The sequence below is a fragment of the Drosophila nasuta genome, chromosome X (assembly GCF_023558535.2).
Source record: "Drosophila nasuta strain 15112-1781.00 chromosome X, ASM2355853v1, whole genome shotgun sequence".
Taxonomy (NCBI): domain Eukaryota; kingdom Metazoa; phylum Arthropoda; class Insecta; order Diptera; family Drosophilidae; genus Drosophila; species Drosophila nasuta.
The window spans coordinates 19,345,467-19,361,002 of record NC_083459.1 but is presented as its reverse complement, the minus strand read 5'-3'; the positions used below and the strand labels follow the sequence as shown (position 1 = coordinate 19,361,002).

Genomic DNA, 15,536 nt, shown 5'->3' with positions numbered 1-15,536 from the left:
TAACAAACAACATACGCATGCAGTTCTATCAGAATTTCCATTTGATTTCCCATATATAGAATATGTATGCACTTATTGTACAACTACACACATACATGTACATATATCATAGCCATTGAACTAAGATCCATAAATAAAAACAAAAGTAATAATGAAAAACAAATTGGACTTAAAATTAAGAACAACTTTCAGCTATGTTTAGAAAGTTGATAACATTTATTAACTAGTCGGCTCTTGTGGTTAGTTTAAATTACAGCTATAAATTAAAAAAAAAAACATACACACATACAGACATACATGCACACATTCACACACACACTCTTTCACATACACACAAACGCACACACGCACAGGTAGCTGTTATATTGCTTAGGACTAAGCAAAAAATACAGTTAATACATTTAAAGCCACGAATTTCCATTAGTTTAGTGTGTGTGTTGTAATCTGGTTTACTTAGCATTACGATCATTATACATATATAATTACAGTTACAATTATAATTACGATTACATTTGTATAAATTAAGCTACATTGAAAATACACGCTACAAATACAAATAGGACAAGGACAGACAGAAAAAAAACACTTTCTAATACAAATACAAAATACAAATAGAAATATAATCGAATCGAATTAAGAATAGTTAATTAATTACAACATGTATACACACATACATACATATATAATATGCATATAGAACTCGGCCCACTAAATATCTGGTTAATACATAAATTAATGCGATCAAACAGTATTCAACATAACCTCACATATTACATTTCTTCTTCTTCGCCTTCTACTACTTCTTATTCTCGTTCTCAACAATATCGGGTTGAGGGCACACTTGGCCCACATCTATATCTCGTACATATTCAACATTAGTTACATATCACAAATATACGCTTTCTTTTCCCCCCTTTGCGCTAACTTATCCTATTCACCCATTATCCCATTCAATTCTCCTTTTCCTTTTCCACTTCCACTCCCACTCCGGCGATGGCTGGCCAGGACATTCATCATTGGCGTTTAAATGCAATTTTGAAACCGTTTCCTTGGCTCAGACATCGGCTTCAAGTAGAGTTTCGTTTCGTTTCTTCTAAGTTTCGGTTGTGTTTGCTGCATTAAAGTGGCTGCCACCGTTTGCGGTATGTGCGGCATGCAGCGATTCCTGTGACTTGAATAGCGTTGTTGTCTCGCTCGAGTGTAGGTCGCCATCCTCCTCTTCCTCTTCCTCCTCCTCATCCTCGTCATTATTCGTTGCTTCCTCCTCCACATGCTCGGCCTCCAAATGATTTAATTCAACTGCCACATTTTGCAGTTTCTGCTCCACCTCAGCGTTCAGCTCTGTGGACTCCTGGGATTCGACTAGCTGCTCGTCTAGTTGATCCATCAGTGGCTGCTCCTCCAACTGCGTCCGACGTCCCGTGTACAAAAATACCTCCATGTGATCCTTGCCCTTCACATAGACACTGCCGCGCGGCTCAAACTTATAGTTGGCCTCCAAAAAGGGCAGACAATCCTTGCCCACCTGAATGCGATCCCTCACTCCGGTGGAGTCCATGCGGGATGCCACATTGACAGCATCGCCCCAAATGTCATAGTAGAGTTTACTGGTGCCAATGACGCCAGCGGTGACATCGCCAATGTTCATGCCAATGCGTAAAATCAAATTGAACTCCAGCAGATCCTTGTTGAACTCAATGACCACCTTTTGCATCTCGATGGCAAACTCCATGAGCGTGTGAATATGCTCATCGCCAGTGCCGCGATGCGAAGGATCCAGCCCGCTGGCCGCCATAAATGTGGAGCCAATTGTCTTGATCTTCTCGACGGCCCGAAACTTGGGATGCGACAACAGTTCATCAAAATCGCCGATCAATTCGTTGAGAACACGCAAGAATTCCTTGCCACCCAAATAGCTTTCGTCGTACATTTCGTTGAAGTTGACAATCGAGGCAAAGATGATGGCAATGTTGCGATGATTCTCCGAATACTTGGCTGTATTCTTGAGATGCTCGGCCACATGTTTGGGTATGATATTATGGAGCAGCATGTCCGCTTGATTCTTCATGTTCTGCACACGGACTTTGTCCTGATTGGCCACCGCATTGCCGTAGAAGGTGAGGCGATAACCAATCTCGAATTCGCGATTCAACAGCCAGACAAGGACCAGTATCAACAGCAGATCCAAATAGATTTCTACATGGTAGTCGTGAAACCATTTGATCTCCTCAAAGATGAACGCACTCGCCGCACTCCGATTGGCATCCGCATTCAAGTTGCCCGCCTCCGGTTCAATCTCCGATCGGCTGGAGTACACCGTCAGCTGGGAGACGGCAATGCCGATGAAACAGAGCGCCGCCAGGAAGGCGAGTATGTTGCGCATCCAGCAATTCAACTGGGTGAAGTTGCAAAAGTGCACGATGCACACAAAGATGAGGAAGCCATAATGATATTCGAACGCTTCCAACTGTGTGAGATCCAAGAGCAGAAAGTTGGCAATGATCAGCACAACGGGCATGGCCATGAGCACGGCCAGACAAATGTGCCACGGATACCAGCTGGAGATGGCCTCAAAGATGCGATCCGCACACGACTCAAACTGTTGCGATTGTCGCGATTGACGGCGCGACTGTCGCGACTGTTGATGCTGCAGTTCGGGTGGCAACTGGTTCCCAGTGGTCGGTTGTGGCGTCGTCGATTCGCTGCCATTGTTGTTGCCGGTCAAGTGTTCGCTGACCGTGGACTTGGAGCGCAACCGGGTGCCGTGGCGTCGACACATCTGGCGTGTGAAAAGGAACAGGGCAAACACTTGGATGGCCGTGAAGCACGAGAAGAGCGTCACCCACAAACGGAAGCTGGGCGTCACCGTGTTCTGGGTCATCAGGAACAGCGACACCGAGATGCACAGATAGACGGCGATGCCCACAAAGATGTCGATGTATGTATTGTAACGGGGCGTGGCCAATGTGGGCGGTCCTTCGGTTTCGTGCTCGCTGCCAAAGCGATGCGCCTTCGACCGAAAATCCCGCTCCAGCTGGCGTGACTTGAAGTACAGGCTGAAGCGACGCAACGGCGGCTTCACCAGATAGCTGCGCTGTGATCGCGCATTGTCGCGCACACAACGTATCAGCTGCAGATCGGATTGCTTGCGCAGCTGCTGGAGGCAGGCGGACAACGGATCGGCCGGCTGTTGTTGGCCCAACGCTGCCACTGGCGGTGGCAGGGGGCAGGGCAGGGCGCCCGGTTCGCCCAAATTCGAGATGCTCGACGTGGAGCTGGTGAAGTAGCCGGAGACACGATGCTGACTGATGGCCGATTGATTCAGGGCATAGATCTGTTGCTGTATCGAGCTGCGACGCGAATTACTCTTGATGCCCGAATCCTTGCGTGACGTCGCCGACGGACAAATGCTCAGGCCGTCGGGCCAAATGCTCGAGTTACGCGAATGCGAGTGAGTGCCGCCGCCTGCGTTGCCTGGCGCCGGAAGACAACATGTGTTGGCCGAATTGTTGGCTTGGGCATTGGCATTGGCAGTGCAATTGCTGCTGCTCGGTTCGGTGTTCATGCCACGTCCCGTGGTCAGTGTGGAGGCGCGTGGCCGTGGCAATGGTGACTGCTCCATCGATTGACTGGCAGCTGAAGGAGCTGCGACCCCGCCCCCGCCCCCGCCGGCTGCTGCTGCACTACTCGACTGACGGCCGCACTGAGAGCGATAGCTGCCGGTGCGGCCAAAGGGCGAGATGTCGCTGCGCGATTGACTGATGTAGCTGCGAACATCGATGATGTCGTCGTACATCGAATACTGTCCCGGCGAACAGCAGCTGCCACCGCCACCGGCAGCTCCGCCATCTGGCGAACGCATCACGCTGCTCGAGAGCGCCGTCGAGGTGGCCGCATGATGCAGCACCGGACGTGCATTGGGTATGTCCAGCATTTGATTGCTGCTCAGCCGTGTGTTACACGACGTCTCCACGAGCACCGGCAGCTGCTGATAGCCCGAACAGCCATTGGCCACCGGGGATGGCGAGGGCGTTGATGACTCGATGAATGCCAGGCATTCATCGCCTGGCGCAGCCAACGAATTGGAGTGCATGCGTGTGGTCGGCTGCTCTTTATCCTTATCTCTGTCTAGCTTATCCGACGACAGTTTGTCCTTTTCCTTCTCCTTGTTGCGTGCACTGAGCTTGAGGAAACGCGGCATCTTCCACATCTTGAGCTTGAGCTTGGAGCACAGCTCCTGTTGCCCTGCTGTTGTCCCTTGCTCCTGCTCCATGGCAATTGTGGTTGCTGTTGGTGCTCCGGCTGATGGCGGCTGCTCATCGGAATCGAGACTGCCCGGCAGCGACTTTGTCGTGATGATTATCTTGGGACGCTCACGCACCACAATCACCGGAGGTATTCCCGATGCGGCCGGATGTATGATGCCACGCTCCAGATCACGATCGCGACTCTGCTGCGTTTGCGACTGTGTCTGCGATTGCGACTTCTTGCGCAGCTTCATGCTCAACGAGGTGAGGCGCGGACGCATCGACAGCACTGGCGATGACTTCAGCGAGTTGGACAGCTGACCCACTGGCGATGCGGGCGGCACATGCGGCTGCACCACCGAGATATTCGTGGCGCTCTGCGACAACGAGGCAAAGGCGCCATGTGCCCCGGGCAGCAGCAACGAACTGCCACCGGTGGCCGTTGCTGCCATGCTGGGACTCAAGCTGTTGGCACGCGACACATCTCGACGACGTCCCACCACAAAGTAGGTGCGATGACCTGTGTGTGGCAAAGAGTTAGCTTAGAGAGAATTCCATTTAATAGTGTGTAGCTTGCGTCACTTACCATAGACCTCCTCGCCCTCCTCCAGGTAGTAGGCGTCGCCCAGGAAACTCGACGTCTCCTGCGAGATGTGCACTTGCTCCGGCTTGCCTGACGACTCCATTCTGAAGAAGAATGTATAAATTGCATTAATGTGGGTTTCTATTTGATTATAGTCAAATTTAACATTACATTGTTGGCAAAATTAAGGAACTAAACTCTAATTTTGAACGTCTGTTTGCTTAACTAAATAACCAACTAGATTTACGTTGTTTTTACTCGTCCTGTTTGTCTAAGGTTTGTTAGGTTTCCCTCATTGGTTTTTAAACTAAGCTGTATTGGCCCCCATTAACATATAAAATCTCAATTTAATTCCAGTCTTGAACCCTGACAATGAATAATAGTAATAATAATAGTAAGTTTGTATATATCAGTATTATTGTTAAAATATATACCAAATTGAAATAACTAAAATATACCAAACGCAATATTTGATATATTAATATACCGATGCACTCAAAAATATAGCACAGAGTACAAAATATATCAGATTGTTAACCAAAGCAATTAAGTCCTGACAAAATCAAAAATCGATACTCTAGCTCTTACATTACTCTTTCTATTCTATATTATTTTTGCGTGGGCGTAAGTAGGCGTGCCAAATCGTTAAAATAAACTGCAAAGAAATTACTACGGTTTGTTCCACACTTACAGATATTCATAAATTTTGCTATTTTTGGTAAATTTCAACATTAAAAAAAACTTCATAAGAGCAACGAAATTATTTCCCAAATTAAATTAGCTATTTTCGTTAAATTACCAAAATTAAAAAATCTTCATATGAACAACCAAATTATTTTCCTAGAAAATTGACCTAAGAGTTGTAAATTTTAATTGCAAATTGATCGCTTTTAAAATTGAGAAAGACGTGAACAGTACTCACTTGTTGGCCAGGCTGACATCGTTGCTCCACACATCGAACTTGACGCGTCGCGTGCCAACGATGCCACAGAGAACGGTGCCGGTGTGGACGCCGACACGCATCTTGACACCCTCATGGCGCTGGGCATCGAAGCAGCGCATGGCATCGATCATGCCGAGACCCATCTCGACACAGCAGATGGCATGATCAGCTCTGGGTTCGGGGCAACCGGAGACGCAATAGTAGCAATCGCCCAGAGTGGAGATCTTTTCGCAACCGCTGAGCGTGCAGAGATCATCGAAGCGCTCGAACAGATCGTTGAGAATCTCCACCAATTGTTCGGCCGTCTTTGTCGATGACATGCGAGTGAAGCCGACAATGTCGGCAAACAGAATGCTCACGTTCTCCATGCTGTGCATGTGAAAGGGTCGAAACAGGGATTTGACATCGTGCGAGGCACGTGGACGCATATAATGCGATTCGGGTGGCTGATTAGGATCGAGGCCACCGCTGCCGCCCTCGTTGAGCAGCATATCGGCCACCTTGGGCGGCATCACCGAGTGTATCATCTTCTCCTTCAGCTGCTTTTCCATCTCCAGCTGTCGGCGCACCAGCAAATTCTGGCCGACCTTCATGAAGGTGCCGCGCATGCGCACCAGATTCATGATCAGCACATGGACGCCAACGAGATGGACACTCAGATGTGCCATGATGCGCAGCATGAGTATCTTGTGACTGGGATCGCTTGTCGATCCCTCGGCTATTGTTGCTGCTGTTGCTCCTTCGACTGTCGTTGTTGTTGCCCCATGCACAGCGCTCACTCCGATGACCATGTGGGAGACCAGCTCGAAGGCAATCGAATAGCAGATCGCAATGCTGGCGCCCAGCCACAGTGGCATCGGCAGCGCCGTGTAGATCAACAGCACAATCTCCAGGCAGATGGCAAAGTGTCCCAGCGGACTGAACGCTCGACCCGTGTACGTGAGAAAGGCCAACGAGGCGCTGCACAGGATGAGGGCGGTCAGCGCCGATGTCAGAGTTCTGTGGTGCTTGTACAGATCCCAGTGGGTGAAGCACATCGCCATGATCGTCACCAGCGACATCATCGAGAACGATGTCGAGATGGGACGCCAGAAGTCCTCGGAGCCGCCATCGATCACAAAATACAGACACCAGACCACGGAGCAAAGTAGAATGTACGAGAGTGTGAATCTGAAAGTGTCAGAAAAAAGAAGAGGAATTTATTAATATGGTGACTAATGGCAATGACATTCAATCTTAAACCAAATGTGTTAGCTATGCTACACAACTATAGAATTATATTTATTATGTATACCTTTGTTATATTTTTCTGTAAGTGCTTAGCTGATATATGATATAGCAAAAACCCAGTAAGAAAGAGACAGTCAAGTGCTCGACAGTGACATTTAACCTTTAAAGGCAAAATAGGGCGGCATTATACCAAAAATATGTCAAATTAATATACCGCAAAAACACTGAAACATACCCAAGGCTATGTTTTTGGTATATGGATATAGTACCATTTAAAATATATCATAGAATGCAAAATATGGCAGATTGTCAGCGAAAGCAACCAAGATCCGTCGTAAGTGGGAGTCTTTCTCTATATCTTATAGTCTCTGAGATCTAGGTGTTCATACAGATGGACGGACAGACGGACATGTCTCGGCTGTTGATGCTGTTCAAGAATATATATACTTTATAGGGTCGGAGATGACTACTTTTGCATGTTACATTCATTTCCTGGAGGCACAAAGTTATAAAACCCTAAAATATACTTAAAATATATTTTTAATCTTTTAGCTATCTTACTTGTTTAAGAATATATATAGTTTTAAAAATGTTTTTTTGTCTATCACTTTGCTTGAAACTAAAAAGAGTTAAAAAATTGAGCCACTATTTGTATATATATTTATTTTTAAAGAGTTTCTTTTACTATAACTACAAAGGCATTTAACATGACATTATTTATTTGATTACTCTCACCGCCTGGTGAAAGGAAATTAATGTTTCTGTTTGTGGATTATGAAGAGTTGAATTAATCATCTGCGTTGATACGACGATAAATCAAAATGTGGCACAAGCTCTCCAGTTTACTGCCAGCATGGCAGCCTGAAAAACCGATCATTGGTCGAAAAATGTAGGTCAGTGAAATGTCGGAAGCAAGATTGCAAGGCGTCTCCTTGCACTTAATGCCCCCATCTTTGTGTATGCCACATTTTATGCGAGTTTGCTGGCTGGCTGGCAGGACATTCATACTAATTAGTGTGGCCCGTTTAAAAGCCATTGCAAGTGCGAGAGGGGGAAGGGAAACGGTGGCTAATGGAGGAGGAGGCGAAGAGGCAGTTGGATGGGGGCAACTTAGGTGGCGGGCAAATGAACAGCAATCCAAGGAGCAAAACTTTCACGCGATAAACTCATTCGCCGTTTCCTTTGCCGTTGCCATTGGTTGCAGCAGCAGCTTGCCACTTGGAACTTGCAACTTGCAACATTGCGTTCCGTTGCGGCTTTCATTAAACAGATTGCGACACTCAAGACAAGGTGACAAGGCAGCCATGGAGCTGAGGACAAGCAAGCAAGCAAGAGAGCAAAGAGAGCTCGCCTCAGCAAACTCGTCAAATTAACGACAAAAATTGTGTGCAACACTGGGCAAAGTTGATGTTTGAAGTTGCAGTTGCAAGTTGAGCAGAGACATTCAGCAATCAGCGGCATCTTCGAGTTCATTGCGCGGAAAAGTAATGAGAAAAGCGCAGGCAGGCAGGAAATGCAGCTGCAAATGTTGAGCTTTGATCATCAGCTAATTAATCCAACATTCAAGCTGGACAATTTTGAAAACAAGTTTCAAATTGTTTTTTTAGAGTGGGAAATGCATCTTCAAGCAATTAATTCTTAGTTTAATTAATTCTTACAATGCCACACTTAAAATCTTGCCTGTTTAAAATTCACATTTAAAGCTTGAAATCTTATTTCGAAAATGTTTTTCGAAGCATGTACACAGAGAGAAAAAAATTTACTGAAAATTAAATTTCAAATTGATTTAAGATGATTTAAGAATTGTTTGATCTTAAAAGAATCTTGAAATAACATTTTTCAGGTTGAACAAAATCTTAAAACAAGATATTTATGCTAAATATGCACTTTAAGATTAAAAACATCTTATTTGAAGATTAAAATCTTACTTAAAGAATGTTTTTTGCTAGATTGAAAAGAAGATTGTAAAACTTAATTTAAGAACTTTTCGATTTAAAATTTTTTTTCAATTTTGATATCTTATAATCTTGATTCAAGATGTTCTTTTTGATGTTAGCCCGATTTTTATTCACTGTGTAAATGTTTCTTATTTTGGGAACTTACAAAATTATATTAGCTTCATGTCAGCGTTGACTTTATGTTTTTAGGTCTAGAGTGAATAAATTTGACTTTAAAGATTGATAATAAGTTGCAGCAATAAAAAAGCGCAATGGACAACGGAAACATCGCTTGGCGTTTAATGAGAATTGATGCCATATTTATTTGTTGCTCATAAATGTGCCATAAATATGAAAATGGCAAAAAGTTTTTATTTTTTTTTTTTGGGTATTTCGGCAATGTGCTCGAGTTTGCACTTGCTTCAATCGATTTGCCTGCCTGGTGTGTGTAACATTTTGTTGTCGTTGTTTCTGTTTCTGTTTTGGTTTTTTTCTTCTTTTTGTTGCAATTGCGGTGCTCGCCAAATGGCATTGACCTGCAATGGCAGCCAAACTGAAACCCAAACCAAACAGTGAAACAAACAAACACACACACACACACACTCACACAACTACTAACATACATATTGAGAGCTCGTCCAAAGCACGCCAAGCGGCCATTTATGGCAGCAATTTTGCCATCCTGCGCAGTTCTCAACTAATTTGCCTCTTTTACCCAGCCAGGCAAACAGTCAGTCAGTCGAACGGTCGGTCGGTTGGTCCCCTTCGATCTACTTCACTTCTCTCCTCTCCTCTTCACTTGCTTCATTGGTTGCCCTTTTGGGGCGTTGGGTTGATTGCATGCACGTGCGAAAGTTGAACTCGCAGCTGGTTATGCACACTGTGCACATAGCTCTTCCTCTTGCTCTTGCTTTTGCTTTTGCTCTTCTAGTGCACCTCGAAGGAGAAGAAGAAGGCGCTCATGATTTGTTTGTCGAATTCAACAGCATTGCACAAAAGGTTATCAAACTTAAAGCCCAATCGCAGCAACTTGCAACAAATTGACGTTTGCCTTAAAGTTCATATTTACTTTATCATCATCATTATTATTTTCAGAGTGCGCAAGCTTTCAACGTGATTAATTTTTGAATTGTCTGCCATTAAGCAGCTTTTACTCGGCAACATTTAAATGAAAGCTTTAAGCGTCGCAATAATAATAATAACTGCATTAAAGTTTTTAAAGGAATTAATGCACTTAAGTGTTTTAGCATATTAACAATTTCACACAAGACTAAATTTCATTTGAATTTTCTTCCTTTTTAATCTCTAACTAATGTATCTCTGATTTATTCCGATCAGATAAAATATAGAAAACAATGATATTTAAAAAACAAAACTTACGAAATCCTTTAAGCACATTTAAAGCTAAAATTAACAAGTTCAGACAATACTAAATTTCATTTTAATTCACCCCACATTTAATCCCTGACTAATGTATCTATGATTGATTCCAATCAGATAAATTAAAAAAAGACAATGTTATTTATGAAACACTTTAAAGCTTTAAAAAGATTTACTGAAATTTCAATAAAAAAAACTTTAAGCACATTTCAAGCTCACAAGTTGTTTGAAATGTTTCACCCTGCAACTTAACAGCTATTACGATATATTTGATTTCGATCGGATTTAAAGATTTAAAGGAATTTCTATAAAACTTTTAAAGCACATTTGAAGCGAACTAGAAATATTTTGGTCAATAATAGAAAGTATCTATTTAACTTTTACCCTTTTACTTCCTTGGCAGAAAATACTATAATTAATAGTTGTAAAATAATTTAGTGCAATTTCTTAAGAACTCTTAAAGTTAACTATAACAAGTTCATACTATAATATTATTGTCACATGTCCTACATTTCTTTTGAATTTTCCCCTTCTACTCTGTTTGACAGCAATCTGTCTATATTTGAGGCCAATCAGATAACAGCAAAAAAAGAAACTAGAAAGTTATTTATAAAACAAATTTGGTGAGCTAAAAATCACTTTGAATTGCCATATTCTATGCCCTAAAAATAGTTATCGAGTATCTGAAAGTCACGCAAATTGCTTTCGTCGACTTTTGTTGTTGCTGTTGTTGTTGTTGCTATTGTCATGCGGGTGTTGGGTGGATAAAAAACAAAAGAAACTATGGTGGGTGACCCGTTAAGTTAAGTGAGCCACCACGTGCCCTTATGATTCTCGTATAGCTCGACTCGTATGTGATCGTTTTCTGATAGTCGCTGCACGTTTATTCCCGGAATTATTAAAGCCATTAGAACTTAACTGGTTGCTATGATAAAATGCAAGGCAAGATTACTACGCGTATTTCATTTCATTTGGTAATTATTATTATTTGTTCTCACCAAATTTTACGTTTATCTAAGTACTCAGTAGATAGTCTGAGGTCGTGAGATGTCGATGTCGATTTGGATGTATGGATGTAATTTGTAACTTAGAAGCATCGCTTTTTGCACTACGGTTTTAAATATCAGCGCTGTTTGCTGTTGGCGTTCTTAAGAGAGAAGCGCATTAAAGTTTTAATAACAACAATTTATACGCACTGAACGCACAGAAAGCCAGCAGAAAACAGAAACAGAAGCTGAAGTTGGAGTTGGAAAGCTCAACTAATTGAATGCAATTTGACACTCGGTGTTTTGCTGCGCGTTTCTCTCGCTTTGAGCATTTAAATTTAATTGCAACGCCTGTTGGCGCTGCTCTTGCAAAAGCAAAAGCTGAATAAAGCAAGTGAGAAAGCGAGATACAAGTTTCGACTTGAATAGACCCTTTTGTTTTTTGTTAGTCTCCTTTGAATGTTGTTCGTTGGAATTCATTTGCGATTAATACGTTTTAATATATTAGTTTGCAAGTGAGAAATCTACTTACAAATTTCGACTTTCTAGACCCTTTCATTTTTTTTCTATTTACTTAAAATCTTAGCTGTTGATAATTTGCATACAATACATTTTCTTAGCTGTCAAAAATAATATATTTTTTTTTAAGAATGAAAGGGTTTTGCATTGTCATCATGAAAATTATGAGATTATTTATGCATAGAAGTTTTTCTTTGCAATTTTATATGTACTTTTCATTCATAAATAATACTAATTTAATATGTTCTATATTATTCTTCAATTTACATAAACAAATGTTAAGACACTTTAGTAATTTAAATTCATTTCTTCTCAAAATTCAGTTGAAAAGAATGAAACAATCGAAATATGTAATGAACTATATAGTTTCAATGATTTAATATGTGATATAACTTTTCAACTAGTATACTCAAAAAGTTATACTTAAAGTTCGAGATGTCTTATCTTTATAATCGCTGCACATTAGTCGCCAAGTTCTAATGTCTTGAAAAATACGCGATGTAATCAAATTCAAAATAAACTATTGCAGAAACAAATGCTAAAATTGCTGAGATTGGACAGATGTAGATAAATCTATTCGCCTATTAATGTTGATTCAGAATATTATTTACTATATACTAGTAAATTATTTGTTCAAATTCAGTATATCTTGTATATATATGGCAAATACTTAATGTGCTTGAATTATTCATTCATATTTAGTATATTTGGTATATAAAATACATAGTAAATTATTCATCCATATTCGGTATATCTGGTATGTAATAGTATATATGTATATGACAAATACTTAATGTGCTTGAATTATACATACATATTTAGTATATATAGTATATAATAGTATTAATGACAAATACATACATATAATTATTTAGTATATATAATAGTATATACGTAGTAAATTATTCATCCATATTTGGTATATCTGGTATATAATAGTATATATTTGGCAAACACTTAATGTGCTTGAATTATACATACATATTTAGTATATCTGGTATATAATAGTATATACATAGTACATTATTCATTCATATTTAGTATATCTGGTATGTTATGCAATATATATGGTAAATACTTAATCTGCTTGAATTATACATATATATTTAGTATATAATAGTATATACACAGTAAATTATTCATTCATATTTAGTATATCTGGTATATAATAGTATATTCATAGTAAATATTATAAACTTAACTAAGAATCTTTCTGCCTGTTACGCACATTTAAACTTTGAGAAATGTATTAGACTCGTTTTGCACTTGTTTGCCTCAATGAAGGGTCTAAATACATACTTCGCTTAAGCGCTCACACCTACATATGTAAATATATAGTATTGTATGCTATGTGCTTCAACACTCACCTGTATCGCATGCGGATGTGGGGAAAGACGCTGGCCTGAAACTGCTCCTCGAGAACGGGCGAATCGAACTTGGGATCCAGCCAGGATTTGGCGGCGGCTCGCTCAAAGGCCACCGGCAGCATGACGCTGCAGCAGGAATGCCTTCGTCCGGTTTGACTTAGATAGGTTTGGATGTGGGGCGCCAGGGCGATTTGTATGTCATCGGTGGAATTGGCCCGGCTATCGTTGACTAGAACGCCCGGCGGCATTGCTGTAAAGCTCACCGACTGGCGACGCGACTGCAAAGGCCAAAAGAAAGATGGAAGACAAAGACACATGAAATAAGAAGATGAGAAGAGTGTGTGTGTGTGTGTGGCATAAAAATAGAGAGAAGGATTAGTTAGCGCCTTTCGGGCAAATGTTAAGGGTCTTTTTCGCATTCATTCGCTCTCTCTCTCTCTCTCTCACTCTCTTGCTCTCGTTTTCTGTCTCTCTCCTCATGGCCCAAATACTAATAAACACAAAGTATAAGGGAATGTTTGCTAGGAGGGAGCAAGCAAATGGCGCCGCAAAGTATGCAGCAATGTGTGCGAGGAAGCTAACGACAGGACGACGAAGAGGACAAGGCCGCAGAGGTCGAGGACAACAACAACAACAACGAGGACATGCCTTCGACATTTGCCATTTGTTAACTGGGTCAGTGCTCAGTCTATCTGCTTTGACTAACTGTCTTGTCTGTCTGTCTGTCTGTTTGTCTGACTGTTGCGAGTTGCGTTGGCAGCGCGCAACAAGTAAAGAAGCAAAGGGAAATATTGCGCATACGCCGCGGCGTACATCGAAAAACTTTGTTCACAAATGAAAATTGCGTTGCAAGTCACGCGACAATCTGGCTTTTGATTTCAAATTTGATTTCTTCTATAGTCTTCAGCCTAATCTTATCGCAGCACAGCAGCAGCAGCAGAAGCAGAAGCTAGCGCAGAAATAACAATGAAAACAAAAGCAACAGCAAAACGAGGAAAGAGACAACAAAAAAAAGAAGAGAAATGCAACAATGTTGTCGAGTTCATCAAATCAAGTATACGACCCGTTCAAGCGACATAACACCGGCATACACACACAAACACACACATAGCTGCGGGTGTATGCTTCTGTGTGTGTGTGCGTCTTGACTATATAAAGAATTCGTCGCGTCGTCTGAAAGCTGCTAACTGATTCATAAAAGAGCGTATTCAAGTTTTCAGAGTGCGCGCTTCATTGGAAGCTGCTAATAAGCTCGTCTAAAAATAGCAACTGTAGCAAATAATAATATTTACATTAAAACTTTGACCGCGAATTATTGCACACACACGCACACACGCGCACACGCTTAAAGACACACTTAACACGCACAAAAAGAAGAAAAAAACAACGAAATTAAAAATAAAAACAACTGCGATGAATCGCTTCATTTTGTTCGCATTTTTTTTTTGTTGTATTTTTGCCTAGCAACGTTTGCAATTCTTTTTGTTAGGTTTTTCACTCTCGCTTTCACTCTGCACTTTTCCGATTTAATATATATTGTTTTTCACTGTGGTTTGCATATTAAATCCTTTACTTTGTTGCAGCAACAACAACAAGAATAGCGGAGCTTACTCTGCGATAGAATTCGATGCAACAATTCATGACTTTTGTCGGTTGTGTTCGCTGTGAGCATAAAAAATCGACAACGAGTGCAATTAGAAATTCAAGTGCACCGTCGAGTCGAGTCGAGTCGCGTCGCGTCGCGGGGGCAAAACTACAATACATATTCAATTTTACCGACTGCCTCTATGCGAATAAACAAACACAGTTTTTTTTCGGTTTTTTTTTTTTCGGTTTTTATACGTACCCAGGAAATGCCATAAATATGCGGGCAACATTTTTTGCTTCAATGAATTTCTACGTAAAATAAATAACAAAACTCGTCACACGCATACACCGAAATGCTTAGAAATTTAACATTGCAAATTCCGATTTGCAAAAGAGTTGTCACGAAAACACACAAAAATAAATAAACCAGCAACTTAATTGAATGTATCAAATTTGTTGCCAAAAAACTGAAGAAAACGCGAGTTGTGTTTGACTTGGCTTCGATTTGATTTATTGTAATTTAAAGCAACACACACACGAACACACGCACACACACCGACGAAGTCTGGACACCAACAATTATCAAAAAAAAAGAGAGAAATGAATAGAAAAAAAAAAACGGTTCAACGGGCGCCACTCGACGATTTTAAAGTCTCGATGTTGCCGTTGACGCGTCGGGAACTGATTTGAATTTTCTGTTCCGAAACTGACGGCAACGACAACGACAACGCCGACGGCAACAACAGCAACAACAACA

At 41.5% G+C, this 15,536-nt stretch overlaps 1 protein-coding gene across 3 annotated transcripts in view; it reads right to left on the bottom strand.

Annotated features, from left to right (window-relative positions):
- Window positions 1–193: 193 nt before the first annotated feature.
- Window positions 194–15,536, bottom strand: part of LOC132795362 (adenylate cyclase type 9) — a 62,294-nt gene continuing 46,951 nt past the window's right edge. For 2 of the 3 annotated variants that reach the window (XM_060806031.1, XM_060806032.1), the window contains exons 3-6: window positions 13,193–13,470; window positions 5,753–6,943; window positions 4,834–4,934; window positions 194–4,767 (exon numbers count right to left, since the gene is read on the bottom strand). In XM_060806031.1, coding sequence (XP_060662014.1) covers window positions 1,094–4,767; window positions 4,834–4,934; window positions 5,753–6,943; window positions 13,193–13,470 — 5,244 coding nt within the window. In that variant the 3' untranslated portion in view covers window positions 194–1,093. Of the gene's footprint in view, window positions 4,768–4,833; window positions 4,935–5,752; window positions 6,944–13,192; window positions 13,471–15,038; window positions 15,402–15,536 lie in introns of those variants that run through there. The other variant, XM_060806033.1, reaches the window with a different exon arrangement.